Below are 18,293 nucleotides of genomic sequence, written 5' to 3' on the forward strand. Positions count from 1 at the left end.
AAGTTAGTCTGACATGGACATGTTTAATGTTTTATCATCTAAAGGAGGAACAATATGCTTAAAGACAGCAGTCTGAACACTCCGGTGTTATGGTCTTGGTTCTGTTTAAGTTTTCTTTTGAGCTTTCACTTTCACTTTGATCTGTTTTTCTTTGTTTCCCTGCTTTATTGGTTTAATTCCTATTTGTGGTGTTTTCTGGATCTATATGAGTTCTTAGGCATTTCTTGCTTGCCCTCTGTTGCCCTCTTGTGTCAGTCTTCTTTTCACTAGCTCCTTCTAGAATCCTTTGTTCACATCTGCTCCCAACCAGCTCATTAGTCCTGCTTTTGTTCAGTCTCCTATATATACTCTCCCTGTGCAGTTCCTCTGTGCTGGTTCCTCGTCTTTTCCTGGCCCCTCATCTATGTTTTCCCTGATGTCTCCAAGGTTCAGATTTTTCTGTATTTGTTATGTTGGATTTTTAGATTCCTGCCTCAGTCCTGTGAGTACTTCATTAAATCTACAAAATCCTACTAGGCCTCCTCACCTCTGCATTTGGGTCCTCAAAACCTCAACCCAACTGTGACACCGAGAGGTCAGTCAGGCAGGGCAGGGATGCTGATGGAAAACCCCAGCATGGTGTGCACACGTGAAAAAAGCCCCGCTACAAGAAGGGGTAAAACTTTACAGAGATTTATCTGAGCAACGTTGCTTACAGTGTGAAATGAGAGCTAACAGCTCCTCTCAGGTTCAGCTTTGCTCTGATTAAGGTCACGATGGAGCGCTGAGTGTTTCATTTCAGGGGCGGGGCTTTTGGGATCCAGCAAATTGTTACTTTATAAAGCAAAACATCAGAAAACATGGCAGACGTTGCGTCTTATTCCGATTTATTGAGCGCTGTGCAGTGTTTTTCACCACATGTGCAGATGGGGGCTCCTTTTCCTCGGTTCCTGTCTGTAGATTTATATCTATATGTAATGTTTGTATGCAAAATGGAAAAGACATCCCCTATTTGCTGCTATAGATAGTGACATGCACCGGGCATCACTGCAATGCAACGCATCAACAAAGCCATTTTTTTTATTAGGAGTTAATCAACATGCATGGGTCAGATAAACAGCCGTATCCTACTGATTTATTGTCTGATTTTATTTATTACAGCTCATGTTAAAGATGATATAATTGCAGATTAGAGTTGTGGGAAAAATAGTTTCTACAATATATCATGATTTATTCTGCCTGATTTATCGACTTTTCAGTTGCTAGTGTCGGATTTTAAAAAACAAAACATTTTTACCTAAAACAATGAGGGGAAAATGGGCAACATCTGACTGCCACTCCAGGAGATGGCGCTGTGGAGCCCTGCTGCTGTGCGGCGCAGCACCTTTCCTGTTGCTGAGGCTGATCAACATTTACATAGTTTGCCTTTTTATCGATATATTTAATTTTAATAGCTGGAAAAAAATAGCGCTATATATAGTGATATTGCAATATCATAATAATATTGTATCATGACCCCAATTATCGTGACGTGTATCGTATCGAAACACCCATGCCAATACTCAACCCTACTGCAGATGTGATGATATATGCATGATATTCAGGGTTTCCTAAAAGGTTGTTTTTCTTTAACCCTGTCGGGGTCCGTCTGCTTGTCATGATACGACCTCAGTAAGTTCTTTTGATCTGATAACTACAGTAAGTTGCGCTGTTGTTCCCTGCCAGAAGCATAGATGCCACATCATTTAGCATTAGGGTGACTTTCAGAGACTTGAATTAAAACTGTGTGGAACTTGACCGTCCTTCTGTCCCTCTGTGATGGCGTTCAGTGCGTGTTGAAGCCGACAGAACCCAGGTCACTCCGCTACCTTCTCCTGCATGTTATTAAAAAGCTATTTGCAATCAGAGCAACAAAATCATTTAGTCCTTTAGTAGCTCAAAATGTAATAGTGACCCAGTTCTGTTAGGATTCTTGAACGCTTTACTGCCTCCTGGTTCCAAATCCTGCACAGTCATGTTCCAGCGAGCTGCCAGGAGTTGGCCGTTACTCAATCCTTTTTCTCCCATGCCTCACAACACCAGCAGCTGTCAGAGTAGGTTGTTGACATCCTTTCTGTGTAGATAAGGAGACATAGTGATCATCATTCACGTATCTGATCACATACACCTGAAATTAAGACAGCATTTTGGAAAGAAAAGTGCAGAAAAGGTATCAGCAGCTTTTAAACTGTTTCCTGATAGATAAATAACCGTTATATTAGCTGCCATATTAACATCATCTTATGACATTCACATTAGAGCTGGAAAACCAGCTCCACCCCTAAAAAAGGGGAGTCGTTGAGGTTGTTATTGGCCTGCATTACCAGATACTGACCCATTCCTCTGAAAAGGCAGTCGTTAAGGCTCATTGTTGGCCTGGCTGACCTGGGGAGATATTTTGTTCCCCTGCATAGCGATGGGGGTTGAGATGGTATTGGGAAGGAATTAACTCTATTGCTGCTTTGTAGGTTTTTAAAAGCTGAAATCTGAGACCCCCCCATCTGTTTAAAGGGGTCATAGAATGTAAACCTAGTTTGCATTGTCATAGATGAATAACGATAGTTCAGTGGGTGAAATAGACGTACAGAGAAGTTCAAACACCATCAACTCCTCCTTTCTCTGCAAATCTCACAATTCTAAACTTCCACCATAAAACAGGCGAATTCAAACAAAGCTCAGAATAAACATCAATTTGGGGATGTTGCCTTATTTGGTTCTGGCCTGTACTTTTGTCACGCCCTGAAATGTACATCCAGACCAGCCCACTGGTTCACGGCCCAAGAACATGAATAGAGGAAGATGGAAGACAGCAGTTTAGCTGTCTGGCTACAGTTGGGTTTACTTCTACAAGAATTACAAAGCAGGAAGTTTCTCTATTGAAAATGAGCCAGAACCACAGGAGGAAATGTAGCGTTCCAGGCTGACCGGAGGAAGGGGAATATTTTCACAGTCTTCCCAAGGATCTGAAGACTCGGCAGGCATGGATTATTTTGGTCTATCAGAAGATCCCTGCTAAGTTTGATGCTCTGCTGTTCATTTGCTCAAAGCATTTTACTTCATTTCACTTCTTTTACTGAACCGAGGGGCTGTTCCCACCATAAGGCCTTCACAACCGCAAGCTGGAAGTAGGATTCTGTCGCTAACCTGTTGATAGCAATGCTGGCATATCTGGGCCGCTGACTGGACCGGACCGGGCATTCGAACCGAACGATTTTGAAATTCCTCCTGGACATTTTTTTAGGTCTGAAAAGTAGGACATATCTGGGAAAAAGAGGACGTCTGGTCCCCCTACCATATTAACAATCTGATGTTTCAGTGAGTGAGTGCTTGTTGCTATGATGCATCTTTGCTCAGCAGCTTGGCTCATTGTAAACCAACCAATCAGAGCACAGCTCATCTAAATATTCGTGATTATACCATAAAAGGAAGAAAACCTGTGGTTTCATTCTAGGGCTTTTAACTTTTAGGGCTCATAGAACAGCTAATATGCAATTTTCAGCCCAACCAATGTTACACACCCTATTCAGAGACCTTAAAGGTGCAGCAGGAGAAGATAAGCTATATTTTTGAACATGCACAACCAGGCCTCTCCCTTCGAACCCCTGGAAACCACACCTTCAAAACACATGAACATGCATGCTGTCTCCAGCGCCTCTGAGCAGCTGAAGTGGTGCATCACACGGAGCTGGCAGGGAGACAGACAGCACTGATGATGCAGAGCCCCCCACCTGCCCGGTAAGGCAGGCGGGAGGAAGCACGGGGCCGCCGGTGTCCAGGCTGCTTCGGTCCGACCTGGTGACGGTATGCTTCCCCCCGCCTGCCCGGTAAAATCTGGTCACCATAGGCGTGAACGTAGCATGACAGTTGCTAGCTTCCAGCCATGGTGTCCTGTACGAGCATTGGCGGGTCGATTCGTTCATGTGTCAGGGTACGCGCACACGGGGGAGGGACAAGCAGACGACCATGATTGACGTGTCATGGAACCAATCGTGTACAACGGACCATCTTTTGTGATTGGTGGGCGTTACTCATCGATTTCTCACTGTAGCGGGGGCCGTTTATATTTGTATCACTTCCAGACCTTCTATTTCACTGCTTGCTAAGCAGCTGTGGGGAGATCTTTAAGCCACGTGGTAAAAAATGTGCTAAAAAAAGATCTCCTACTGCACCTTTAAGGACCAAATACCCTATAGAATTATTCTATGACCCCTTTAAGGTCGGTTTTTCTCTAGAAGCCAACCCCCATCACTATGCATGGGGACAAAATATCTCCCCAGGTCAGCCAGGCCAACAATGATCCTTAATGACTGCCTTGGGTCAGTATGGACTCAACGCTAAAACTGACAGTTTGAGTAAAAAAACTTCCTGGATGGGAAGAGAAACGTCTTCAAACTTAGAAACAAAGTACAGTGGATCGTTTTTTAACTTTAACTTTTTGAAGTTTTTTATAAAATTAAAACTGGTAAACCTATAATTTTTCCTCTTGATGAGTTCTGGATACAGCAGATTGACAAAAGGAACAAAGTTTTTTTTTTATCTTAAATGCTACATTTTTTTTTTCCAATCTTGCTATAATTCCTGCTCTTAGTCGCTCTGTCACCTAAAGGTGTTTTTTTACAGTCTCTATACTCCAGTTAATGAGTCATCTGTTGCTAAAGTAGTTGATGATTATTTCAATAATCGATTATTAGGATTAATTGTTTCAGCCCTCGATCTGAAAGCAGCTGAATGCAGGGCCAGTATCGCCAATACCAAACCAATAATTCAACGTTATATAAACCTTTGTCCTTTGAGATGTTTAGTTGTTTTCAGTATTTGGACAACGCTTTCAGGAAACAACCTTTTTGTTTTCCTATGAAGTCTGTTAATCCTCGATCATGCGGCAGTGAGTGAGACTGGAAACCTGCTGATTGTTTACGGGAAGAGAAATGAGCGTCTTTTTTGGCGCAGCTCCGTGGTATCAGATCCCTGAGCTACACGGCTAATCAGTCTGTAATCCCTGTGCTGCTGATGTGACTCTATCATTTTCTCATCAATGCTGTTTTTGTCTCCATGTCTCCCTACATGTCTCAGAGCGGGGACGGTTGTTTCCCGGTGATTGAGCCATTGTTTGGACTGCCTGTTGGGCGTGTTTACACGGATCGCTGCTCCCAGGCTGCTGGCTGATGCAACCTGTCCTTTTTAATCTCCTGATCATCATTTGAGGCTGAAAGGAAAGAAGTAGTTCAAACCACACTGACATTTACGTTGTTTTCATCCTTTTTGTTGTTTTCTAATCACAAGGATGAAGATATCTTCCAAAAACCATTCTCCTGAGCTTAGATATGTTAGGAGAAAGAGGCTAATGAGTAAGGGAATCCATTTAACCCTGCAAGGTGATGGAAGTGACCTAAAAAAAGTGATGAAGACTAAAATTAAATTAAAGATACAGCATGTAGTGACATTTCTTCCAATAAATTAGGATTAAACTTGCTTTGGCAAATAGATATAAGTGCTGAAATGAAAGTGTGACACTGGTTTGAAGGGAAAAACCAGGAGCCAAATGTTTTCCATTAAATACACGGATGCTGTCTGGGAGTCAGACTAATGGAAGTAACTGAGCCATTACTGTGTCTTTCTCTTCCTGTTCCTGTCACCTCCTCCATACAGGTAGAAAAAGAGGCAGAAAAACGAAGTTGCGCTGTTGTTTTTTTTTTAAAGCTTTTTACTGCAGGTTTTCTGTATCATCGGGTGGAGAGGAGGACTGGAATGCAGAGCAGAGGCAGAATAACCATTCATCCAGTTCAGCGGATGATGGACAACAAGAGTTTTTTGTGAAATAAAACTTACCGGGAATATTTAGCTCCAGCTTTGGTTCATATGCTGTTTTCATTCTAAATTGGTTCTAATATTAAAAACAAAAACTGACGACTTTTTTATGCAATGGTTTACACACACATGCATGTTGTGTTATATTCATTTTTAAGGCTTAAATTCAGTCTTAAACCTGACCCCCATCACAGGACGTCTCTCTGCAGGGAGCAGTCGCTGGTCTCCACAAGTACCTATAAGCAGTGGTGGAATGTGTCAATGTACATTTACTTGATTACTGTACTTAAGTACTTTTTTTGACTATCTTTATTTCAGTCATTTATTTAGTTCCTTGTTCCTTTTGGCTCAGCTTAGAATTTTAATCCTCTGTTGCTGTTTTTTATTCCATAGCAGCCTTAAGGACTGAATCTGGACGTCACTGATTTAGAGATTTAATGACGTTCTACAGATGAGAGAAACTCAGAGCAGATATTATTAGTTTATTTCTATAGCGCCAATTCACAACAAAGTTCACAACACATGTCACTTCGTCCGCCGCTGGCTATAAGTCTCCAGCATATTCCTGGAAACGGTCCCCACCAGATAACCAAAACATGGCTACACCCTTAACTCTCAGGTAGACTTTTATTCTTGATCAATATCTAGAACCTTTGCTCTGAATGAAAAAAAAAAAGGTAATAAACAGGACCTCTGACAGAGGGTCTCCTGTAGGGGGAGCTCCAGTAGTACATGTTCACTTTGAGAGTGAAACCCATCACTGTTTGAAGACGTTTCCATGGCGATCATGAAGGCATTAGGGGGGAGTCTGGAAGGTCCTTTGTCTTTCCTTGAGTTCAAGTTTCTATTAGGATAACCATTCAGTTTGTGTAACTCCTTTTTATAAGCAAACAATGCCTCTGGTTTAGCGCCCCCTGAAGGCCACTGGCAGCACTGCACGGTATCTAAATGAACCAATCATCCTTTGTGTTCCAGTTCTGGTATCAGTTTGGTCCCAGAGTTCAGCTGATTAGCTGAGGGTCGGAGCTAACAACTGTTAGCTTAGTTAGCTGTGGTGTTGAAGGGGAGTTCAGACTGACGGATAGTGGCGCCCTGGGTCACATGACCCATTCAAAGGCGGATAGACTCTGAGGTCATAGTTTTAGAGAAGAGCAGCAAGGGATGAATATAAAATCTTTTGATACATCTAAAATGATGCTAATACTGGGGTCAAAGGTCACACAGTGATGCTGTGATCTGATTGCTCAGTTGGCTAGTTAGATCATTACCCTCAGGGTGGGACACAGTGTGCAGAAGGAGGGAACTACCCCAGACATCCATTTACTGTCTCAGGGTGTGCCTCAAGGTTCAGTCCTAGGTCCCCTTTATTTATTTATCACTGAAATCATGTTTTTGCTCCTTGTAGCTGGAATGAAACTCAGAAAAACTTGAATCTGAGTGAGATGTGCTTATTCCATGCGCCTAAATGGTTTCTGGATGACTTTGAGGCAGATGGATCTTTTTCAGATGTTTTGTAGCTGACTTTGAACCATGGAATTAGTTGGTATGTATTCATGTTGTTTTCTGTTGAGATAAAATAAGTTTGATTCTAGTGAAAGTAGACTTGGCCAGGAAACTCTCCAAAAATATATTTTTAAACTCTAAGTTTCTTCCTGATTTTACAACATGTAAAACCAAAACAGTTGAAGACGTTTCACTTCCCATCCAGGAAGATCTCGCCTATTCAGCAGGGCCAACAATTCTCCTTAACGACCCCCCTTTCAGAGACATAGACAGGTATGGGGCATTGCAGGCTAACAAAGAAGCCAAACGACCCCCATTCCAAAGGGGGGGACCCGTTCATCTGTTTCTATTTGCATGTTTTCTAAACTAAAATAAGGTTTTGTTGGGCTGCTGGATAAAACCTGGAACTCTGAATTAAAAAAGCTTTCTGAATGGGAAGAGAAATGTCTTCAAACTTTGAAACAAAGTCCAGTGGATTGCTTTACTTTTTTGCGATGACTATGAGCTGGATGACTGAGAATCTTCACCAGCAACAGGTAAAACAAACAAACAAAACAAGATTAATTGAAATAAAGTCAGTTTGAATTGAAAATGATGCTGAACGCTGCAAAATCAAACAGTGGCAACATTTTTGTCCAGTTTTTAAAAGAAGCAACAAGCTAACTAAGGACTATAAAGCATTCACATTCATTTTCAATGCTGACATTATATCTGTTCATACAGGAGCAGTACGATGACTTAAACAAGAAACAAAACCGGTGGACAGAAAGACTATCGCAAAGGGAACGCGACTGAAAACCACAAACAGTCCCGAATAACAGGAATCCAACTGGAAAATATCAAAATGTGAAAAACAGGGCATTGAAACAATCGTTAGAACAGGAAAGCAAACAAAGACCTAAATAATACACCAAGAAGATGAGAAAAGAAAAGAAAAGCCTTCCAGATCGTGCAGCGCCGTTCAGGGCCAGTAGAAAATGGTTTCAGGTGTTGCTGTTTTTCTAATGAATGCGTTTTAATTAGACCAATGATTTTACTGGCAGATGAGGCGTGGTCTCTCAGGAAAAGACCAATCAGAGTCTGCCTAATGAAGAAATCCTTTATCACACTGCAGCTCCAGCTGCCTCCCTTCCAACGGCTCATGTTCTGAAGAGCTGCTGTCATGGATGTTCTGAGAAAATTACACCAGCAGTCACAGCAGATAGAGATGGTCCATTTTGAAGATAAAGGGTTTTGATCTTGTTCTGTTATCTGATCAGATCCTAACTCTAACCTGTATCTTGTCTTTCTGTTTTTCAGGTTCTTGTTAACCTCAGGGTTGGCGAGGGCAGCCATGGGCCTATCACTGGATCTTTGAGAAGAGCCGGATTTCCTCTCTCTCATCTCTTCCCACCCCGTTTTTGCTGTAATTTACCAGTAAACCTGGAGGACTGATCCAGATCCAGAACCTGCCGTGACTCTGCCTTGTTTCACTCATCTTTAGATCATGGAAACCGTTTTTCTCATTCCTGGCCATTCAGAACGGCCTCTTCCTGCGCTGCTGCTGTTATTTGCCTCTTTTTTACTGATGAGGGGGTGCTGTCATGCAGCCCCCTCCGGCCCTGAGTCGGATTCCTGCTCCACCTTAGTGCAAAACCGTTTCTTTGGATTCTTTTTATCATCATCAGCATTCCCCTCTGTGCCTTGTTCCTGGACCCTGCAAAACCCAGATCCACGAAGGTACACTATTTTCATCAAGGTGACCAAACCCACAAGAGGCTGCAAGTCGTTCCAGCTTCGCACCTTCCAGTACGACTCCTTCTTGGAGACCACACGCACTTACCTGGGCATGGAGAGCTTCGACGAGATTGTGAGACTGTGTGACACCTCTGTCCCGGTGGCCTTCCTGGAAGCTGGGAAGCAGTTCCTACAGATGAGGAAGGGACCTCCTCAGGCAGGCGCGGTGATCCAGAAGGTCAACGAGGAGTTTAAAACCGAGTACCTGGTTGTAGGGAAGCGCAATCCAAGCATGGCAGCCTGTCAGATGCTGTGCCAGTGGCTGGAAGACTGCTTGTCCTCAAGCACGTCCAACAGACCCTGTGGCATAATGCAAACACCCTGCGTGTGTTGGGACAAGCCTCCTCTGCTCAGTGTGGGAGATAGCTGCTATCACAATGGAGTTTACTTGGAAAACTGTTTACCCAGCGGGAAAGAGAGCAGAAAAAATGGCGAAATAAATGGTGAGTAATATTCATTTTATGGTGCTTGAGAGGGAAAAAAATCCTTGTTGGTGTATCAACCTAATAGAGGCGCTGAAAGGCTGTGATCAACAAGTATCTGTGCTTCTGTAAAGCAATAAGAACATAGCTAGCCTTCCATTAAAATGCACTGTTTGGTCTTTCCCTGGAAGGTCAGTGGAGCTGCTTAGCATGCGCTCGGCAAGATGTCAGAGAAATGCTATCTGCAGTGGCCATCAAAGCGGAGAAAATGTGTATGATTTGTGAAAAGTGAGGACAGCTGTATGACTTTGCCTCAGAAGCACTCGGGGTGTTTTAGCTGCAAATGGGAGAAAGAGGGAGAGAAAGAGGCAAATGGAGGGTTTCGGGTTTCCTCTGATGGAAATCCACTCTGTGACCTTGCTGCGTCGGCACCGTCTTCAGTCTCCTCGCAGTCCAACAAGTGACACTCGATCGGCCTCAGGGAAGCTGCGGGAAACTGAGGAGAATCGAGTGCAGATATTGGAAAGCTGTGAAGATGGGGGGGTGTAAATAGAGACAAAAGAAGCTGCTAGACACACAGAAAGACTCAAACACTGCCGGCTAAAGTGGCCAAAGGCTCCTGTGTGGAAGTCTAATTGTCTGCTGCTTGATCCATGTGCCCCCCCCCTTTGGACAGGATGCGGTCTGACATCTCTATCCTTACTTCTATACTTTGTCAGGACTATGGCCAGAGGGATAAAACATTTCTTGGCTCCCCTCATCCCCCCACAACCGTTTCCAGCATCTATCTTTGAGTTTCTCTCCCTAATCAGCCTTTGGACTTTTTCCCTCTCCTCCTCCTCTGCCTCCTTCTTATCGGGCCCACCATCGCTGCCTCTACGTATCTCCCTCCCCGGGCTGATGGTGGGCTGATACTGAGCCAGTCATGGGTAGCCAACCAAGCAAGATGTTGCATTGGGTATCTCCTGCCTCATCCACCTCCAGTCTCCAAAGAAGCTAATATCCCTTTGCTCCCTCTGCCTCCTCTTCAGTAGTTATCATACTTATGTAATGCTGCGTATGGAGCTGAACAGCAGGGTGTGGGATGTTTGTGCCTTAAGGTGTGAAACTTAAAACAGACTATACCATTCACCGTTTGTTTATGAAGGGATAAAAAGCAGAGGCCATATTATAGCTTTTCTATGGCCTTGTGCTTCAGCCTACGCATACAGAACGTATTCTAGACAGGATCCAGGCCTTTCAGTAAACTCCTGTTATATATCTCTGTAATAATCTGGCCTGTCTCCTACTATGCCTATAAAAATAAACAGGAACCATCTGTTCATGTTTGAATAAAGCAATGTACATCAACAATTCATACAGATAGTGTTTACCTCATCCTTTTTGAGCTGGGGAAGTTGCTGTCGCCCTCTGCTGGTCGTATTTCCTCAATCATCCATCAGTTTATCGTCTTATTGGCTCCACCTTTAAAGAACACCAACATTCAATGTTGTTCCAGTTCCTAATTAAAAAGAACAAAATCAGTTCAGTTCACTCAGATGAAAATGAGCTAGTTCAAGATTACAGGTCAGATTAATCAAAGAATAAACGAAGTTCACCAACCTATAAATGAACTAGTTTAAATTCATTTGGTAAATGAAGCAACAATCCTCCACAATACAACCTCATATTTACCCTTTTAAATGTGTGATCATAATTTATAGAAAGAAATGGAAAATCCTGGATGCAGTCCAGGTTTACTGGATGTGCAGTGAAGCCTTTATTTAGCCGAATGACTCAGAACTTCAGGAACATTCAGGAATATTCAGGTTCTGCTGAGAACATCTGAATCAAATGATTTCTTCTGTTCCTCATTCAGTAGCAGATATTTCCATAGATAGCTTAGATGCTTTAACTCCATGTGAGGCTTTAAATGTGAAGTGTGCCCTTTTTGTCCCGGTGGGAACACTTTCCACTAAAACGTGAGTTTTTTTCTGTTCCAGTCTTCTTTGTTAGTTGATCAAACTCTGCCAAGTACAGAAGAGGATTAGGGCCGCTGGAAAAAAAAAGTTAACTGATTTTAAAATTTTATTTCAGTTTAGTATGGGAAAAAAAGTGAGAATTCTGACTTTTTTCTCAGAATTCCGACTTTAATCTCAGAATTCTGGCTGAATTCTGACAATAAAAAGTCAGAATTCTGAGAAAAAAGTCGGAATTCCGACTTTAATCTCAGAATTCTCACTTTTTTATTGTCAGAATTCTGAGATTAAAGTCAGAATTCTGAGATTAAAGTCAGAATTCCCATACTAAACTGAAATAAAATTTTAAAATCAGTTAACTTTTTTTTTTTTTAGTGGCCCTAATCCTCTTCAGTAGCCAAGCGCTCTGCTAAACTGGCATCAGAAATCCCAGCAGATGAGTCTGAATGGCGGCTGGCTAACTGAAATGGTAACCTGTCCTTGGTTGGTCCTGGAAATCAGCCTAAATACTAAAAAGCAGAGCAACTATAATTCTCACATTTAAAAAAAAATGTTAATATTATTATACTTAATTGAGTTTGTTTTGCAGAACGTAAAAAAGCACAGTTTGTAAATTGTAGAAATGGTTTGATGTAGGAAGTGTTCTCCCTGATCTGGTGAGTCTGAAGCAGCAGAGCCGGTGGCTCCATTAGAGCGACATGACGCTCCTGCATGGATCACTGCCTAATGGCTCCAACTGAAACCAGCAGTTTGTAGGTCTGGGAAGTTTAGCCTGCATTCTGAGAAGGACCGCTCTGAGAACACGTCCATGTTCCAGCTGTCCTCAGAGTGGACACCGCTCCTGCACTCTGAGCAATCTTTAACCTTTAAGATGAGAGCTACGCTGCTTTACGGCTATTCTTGGAACGTCCTGACATTCAAACAGTGCAGGTAAAAGGTCGCTGCACCAATGTTTGGTGTTACTAACTTCCAAATAAATAAGGATTTATAAATTCCAACCTTATAATCAGACCTCTGGCGCTTCGGTTCAGGAGGTTTGATTTGGCGCTTAGACACTTCCATTCATGGAAGGTGAAGGAAAAGGAGTGAATAAAGGATCAGAGGGAGGCGAACTCAGGAAGTAGGTGTCTCACATGATTGAATCAAAGCAAACTGTTTTCTGCTACAGTCAGACTTAAGTTTAAGCAGAAAGTATCGGAGCGTTGACCTTTACAGAAGTTTAACTCTGAGCTTCAGGTCTGGTTCTATGAGCCGTCCTGGTCTGATGACCTCAGGCTGTCTGTCTGCATCTGTTTTCTGTTTCAGATCAGTGAGCAAACATTAAGATCAGACCCAGACAGGCTGAGTTCATTACAGCATTAATCTGTAAATCTTTGCAATAATTCCTGTTGCTTGGATAAAGGGTTAGAGTTAGATATAGGTGAGTTAGATGTCTGTAATGAGGTGGATCATCCAGCTGCTGGGCAGGTCTGCAGAACGAGTCGTGGATCAGTTCTGATTCACTGCAAAAAAATCAAACCAAGTCAATTTTACTTAAATGATCTGGATTTTTTCTTGAATTTAGCAGATAAGTGCAACTTTCTGCCAATGGAATAAAAATAAGAATAATTGATATTTAAAATAAGAAAAAAAAAAAACTACAGACTTATTCTGGAAAAACAATCTAGAAAAAAGTAAACATTTCTTAAATTAACTGTATTTACCCTTGATTTAAATAGGTAAATGAGATAGTTTGGGATGGAATGAGTATTTTTACTCTTAAAATAAGATAATTAGATAATATGCACTTAAAATACGACAATGCAATTGTGATTTCTTATTTTAAATCTTGTCTTTTTCGATTCGCAAAATGTCTCTTTTATCTCCTCAATACAAGAACAAATGCACTTATTTAAAAGAAATGATCTAAAAACAATCTAAGGCTAAACATACTCCTTCTATAAGCAGATCATCGTATTTTCCCTCTCAAATTAAGAGTAAATACACTTATTTTAAGATGTTTTTTGGACAGAGTGCCGGTTTGAACGGCAGAGGAAGGAAAACGGCTTCGTCCTCAGAGGCAGAGTGTCCTTCCTTTAGAGATCTATAAGATTCTTCATGCAGCAGCAGAAACAGGAAGTTCCCTGGAGTTCTGTGGATTTAGGGGAGACGGTGTTCCAGGCGTTTAGCAGGAGATCCATGACTGGAGATTTAATCCCTGATCCAGCCATCAAAGGTTTCACTGATTTGGTCCTTTTGACCTTCACTGCTGCTCTCCTCCTCTTTACTTCATTTCCTGTCCACTGATGTAAAATAAAGGACATAAAAAAAGGTGTAGTGTCTGTATGATGTCACTAGGGGTCCAGCTGTGACTGCTGCTCTGTTAGATGCAGTGAGTCGGTCCATCCCTGGTTTAGATCGCTGCAAAGAATGGCCTAGTTAAAGTCTAGAGCAAAAGATTTTAAGCTACTGCTGAGAAAAGAGTCTCTAGATGTGAAAACAAACTCTGGGAAAGAATTCCTCACAGACTTCATCCAAATGGAAAGTTTATTTTTAGAAATGATGTTGAAATTAGACTAAAGTGTTTATTTTTAATGTGATTCAATGAGATGAACGTTTAGGGGAGCGATTTCCACCATACAGTACTGAGTAAAGAGCTTTTTAATGACTGATTTGGGGAGTGGGGGGGTTCAGTAGTTTGTGCTTCAGCGCCTCACAGCAGGCCTTCAGCTCCAATCCTGCTGTTTCTCTCCTCCTCTTGGTTTTCTCTCTGCTGCTGTAGTTCTAAAGTTTTATCCATCCTAATAAAGCAGCTGTTCCCACAACCTCCCAGTTTAGCATCCAACCTCAGAGGTGAATATTTGATGACATCACCTCAGTTTGACGGTTCAGTTACTTCTGTCTGATCGGACGAACAAAACCGGAGCACAAAATGTGACATGATGAGGACAGAGGGAGAGGCTGAGGAAGATGACTGCCGGGACTGGGCCTCTTCCTCCCTGTAATCTGAGGGGTTTCCACGGCGCCATAAGGAGCGTGGAGGATAGCTTCATGCCTCTGCTCCTCCACGCAGCATAGTGCATGGATGCTCACATGCCGTCACACACTCGATCTCATCTCGCAGTGTTAAAGTGCTCCCACACACACCAGGTGGGATGTCGCAGCAGTGGAGATGCGTGCTGGTTCCCAGCGTATGAGAGTGGGAGGCTAGAAAGCTAAAGCAGAACCCAGAGAACAGAGGTACACTTTGTTGGTTTTTACAAACAACAATCAGATTCATCTCAGCGATGCAAACATTCGCAGCTAAAGTTAGAGAGGACGGCTGCCAGTAAACGGGGTTAGAAAACCAAACGCCTCATCTAAGAGACGTTTTCAGTTGGAGAAGAAAACCCCCAGTTTGACCCCCTGAAGTCGGTGTTCTACCAAAAAGGACTCGAGCTCAGTAAACACTCCTACCAGGAGATTCACTGACATCACAAACTACTGTCCAGGCACCTTTTGAACATTTAACATATTTAGATTTAGTTGATGGGTGGCCTGAGATGTTTTTTATGCTAGGAAACTAGATGGAACTAGGCGCTAGAAGAACTAGATGCTAGGAGAACTAGGCGCTAGGAGAACTAGATGCTAGGAGAACTAGGCGCTAGGAGAACTAGGCGCTAGAAGAACTGGGTGCTAGGAGAACTAGATGCCACTAGAACTAGGCGCTAGAAGAACTAGGCGCTAGAAGATCTAAGGGCTAGGAGAACTAGGCGCTAGAAGAACTAAGTGCTAGGAGAACTAGGCGCTAGAAGAACTAGGCGCTAGAAGATCTAGGCGCTAGGAGAACTAGGCGCTAGAAGAACTAGGCGCTAGGAGAACTAGGCGCTAGGAGAACTAGGCGCTAGGAGAACTAGATGCCACAAGAAGTAGGCGCTAGAAGAACTAGGCGCTAGAAGATCTAGGGGCTTGGAGAACTAGGCGCTAGAATAACTAAGCGCTAGGAGAACTAGGCGCTAGAAGAACTAGGCGCTAGAAGATCGAGGCGCTAGTAGAACTAGGCGCTAGAAGAACTAAGCGCTAGCAGAACTAGGCGCTAGAAGAACTAGGCGCTAGAAGATCTAGGCGCTAGGAGAACTAGGCGCTAGAAGAACTAAGCGCTAGGAGAACTAGGCGCTAGGAGAACTAGGCGCTAGGAGAACTAGGTGCTAGGAGAACTAGGCGCTAGGAGAACTAGATGCTAGGAGAACTAGGCGCTAGGAGAACTAGGGGATCATCCATTCAGATCTTAATTTTCTGGATCTTTGTGCCTCTTGAACATTTAATAGATGCATGGCGAGCCAAATCCTTGTTTAGGGGATTTTAATCATTCCAACTCTTGAGGCATCCAATAGTAAATTTTACATTAGTACAGCTGGTATATAAAAATATGATTCAATAATTGTATTGTTTTTTTTTTTAATAATCCCATTGTATTTATTTCCTCTTAAAGAATCCAGTTTCCTACAGACCAATGGAGTAAGCAGGCCTCTCAGCTAAATCTGGTACGCTGAGCCCCATGAACATGAAGTTTCTGTGAAGTTGGTTTGAAGTTTGGTCCTATCTCCTTCCTGGAGGCTGCTGGTGGACGGCCATCCCCCACTGCCCACCATTTATTAAACATTCATGCTTTAATTAAACCATTTTACTGCTGATAGTTACTGCTTGATGATGAAAGCTGCGCTCCAGGAGGGAAATGGTAAGCAGGCAGATCAGGGAGTGTGAGGCACCACCAGTTTACAGCCGCTAAAAAAAAAAGAAGTAGGTATTAGGAAAGCAGGAAGCGTATCTCTGCCCGGCGCCGCCATCAGCCGTGTGTGACGGCTGCTCAACATTCAGCTGATGGAAGGACTTGATAGGGCCGCCTGGGGTTTCCGATACTCTTTATCCATTTTCTTTTTTTAAAGGAAACAAGCGCCATGGAGCGGATTGGGAGCCTTTTCTTTTTCTGTCACTGACAGGCTGTCGCATGTTGGAAGTTTGAAATTATGTGTGTGTCAGAAAGAAAGTGGAGCAAAATTTAAGAGAGCGTTGGCGGTCTCCCTGTCTGCCAGGACGTTTTATGTTGGTGTGACTGCTGCTGTGGTTCTGAAGATAAATCACGGCGGACCTCGGTTAGGCCGTGTTTACTGCTGCCATGTGCCGGAGCGGGGCCGCTCCGTGTCCTTGTTAGGCTCTGCAGGACGGCCATAAAGGCTGCTCTCCTTGGCAGCATCACCTGAAATGACACCCAGAGGTGACACTCCGTCACACCCACAGTAGCTGCAGGACGCCGACTCGTAGCCAGGGAGAGGACTCATTACTGTAGACGTCTTCTCTGAAATGCTTTAACTGCACAGGGAACAAACAGATGCAGAGCAGCGCACAGGGTGGGCCTGAGTCCCACAGCAGCAGGGACGTAGGACCCATCTGGAAGGCAGGAAGAAACGCTGGGAACCACATTTTCTACCTTAAGCTTTGGAGACATCAGAGGCTCCATGTCGCTTCTCTGGGATGTATAGCTCTGTGCACATCTACCTCATCATTTAGGTGGAGCTCCGTCTGCTGTTTGGTGTTTTTTCATTCAACAGTCCGCTACAATTGGATCATTTTAATTTAATTAGACTTTAGATACGCTTAGACTGAGCAAAGGCAGGTATGAGATTCTTACAGTCCGACATCCCGGAGGATAAATAGATCATATCTCACAGAATCACTGTTGTTCTTCAAGAAATTAAAATAAAGCTGCAGAACATAATCTAATTTAACAACAAGGGTTAGCTAATCCATTCGCTGCAGAAATGAACAAACAAAAACTTCTAGTGTAGAAATCTGACTGCTCAGATTTAAGGTTTTAATTATTCAAACTGTCTGAGGGGTCAATTAGTGTAAAAGACATACTACATTTACACAGCTGGTGTATAAATGCTCTTATTCTTTCCTCGGGAAATAAATCGAAATCCCGTAAGTAGCAGCAGATTTAGCATAAGCTAAAGAATAAGCTAACTTATTTAGTTTATTCTGCTCTAGAAAATTTCAGCTGAAGAGGTTTTATGTTTCAGGGATAGATCATTTAATATCTCACTTATCAAAAGTTTCACCTTGAGGCTAAAGTTAGCCCTAGCTTGAGTAGAGCTAGCGTGGTCTTAGCCACCTTTAAAGGAAAAGTCCGGTTAGCAAGGAATAATCAATGGATCATTATTTATACTTAAACTAATATGTTCGCAGTGATTTAATGAATTTAGCATTAATCAGTAAAAAAAGAGAAAGCAATAATTCTCGTTGCGATCACTGAGTCTGGGAGCGGCCATTTTTGCCCAAATATAGTAACCCTGTCATTACCCGATCCGTACCGGAAGCACGATCCATACCATCAGCTCATTTGCGCGTGCGCAAACAGAATAACTTCCGGTGGCAATATTTCCTTTTTCTTACTTTTTTATTCTGTTGTATTTTTTAGAGGCATGGGTTTCTTTTTCTATATCTTTGTATTTTCGTCAATATTGCAGTTTCTAAAAATAAAAAAACAGAAATACATAAAGTTTAATCGCCTTGTGATAGTTACTTTGACTGCTCTGAGCATGCGCAAATATACGTCACACAGCGTATATTTCAATCTGAAAAACTCACAGAGAGAGAAAGATGCAATTAGAAGAGTTTATTGATACAATAGTTTGAACTTTGGCGCTCAGGCCTCGGCAGGAAACATAAACGCTGATTTATACTTTAATGCAGATAAACTGATGTATGAGAGTATGGATATTTTCCCGGGGCCTGAAACTGGTGGTGGAGTTTAGATAGATGAAGTTTGGTTAGTCCATAGAGGTTGGTA

The 18,293-nt window shown here is 42.7% G+C and overlaps 1 protein-coding gene across 1 annotated transcript in view; it reads left to right on the forward strand.

Moving 5' to 3' along the window:
- LOC107096487 (brain-specific angiogenesis inhibitor 1-like) overlaps positions 1-18,293 on the forward strand; it is a 218,576-nt gene that overhangs the window by 37,277 nt on the left and 163,006 nt on the right. Inside the window, exon 2 of the mRNA XM_015393149.1 lies at positions 8,629-9,548. Coding sequence (XP_015248635.1) covers positions 8,816-9,548 — 733 coding nt within the window. The 5' untranslated portion in view covers positions 8,629-8,815. The remainder of the gene's footprint in view (positions 1-8,628; positions 9,549-18,293) is intronic.

Source organism: Cyprinodon variegatus, unplaced genomic scaffold, assembly GCF_000732505.1.
Source record: "Cyprinodon variegatus isolate N-32 unplaced genomic scaffold, C_variegatus-1.0 Scaffold627, whole genome shotgun sequence".
NCBI classification, from domain to species: domain Eukaryota; kingdom Metazoa; phylum Chordata; class Actinopteri; order Cyprinodontiformes; family Cyprinodontidae; genus Cyprinodon; species Cyprinodon variegatus.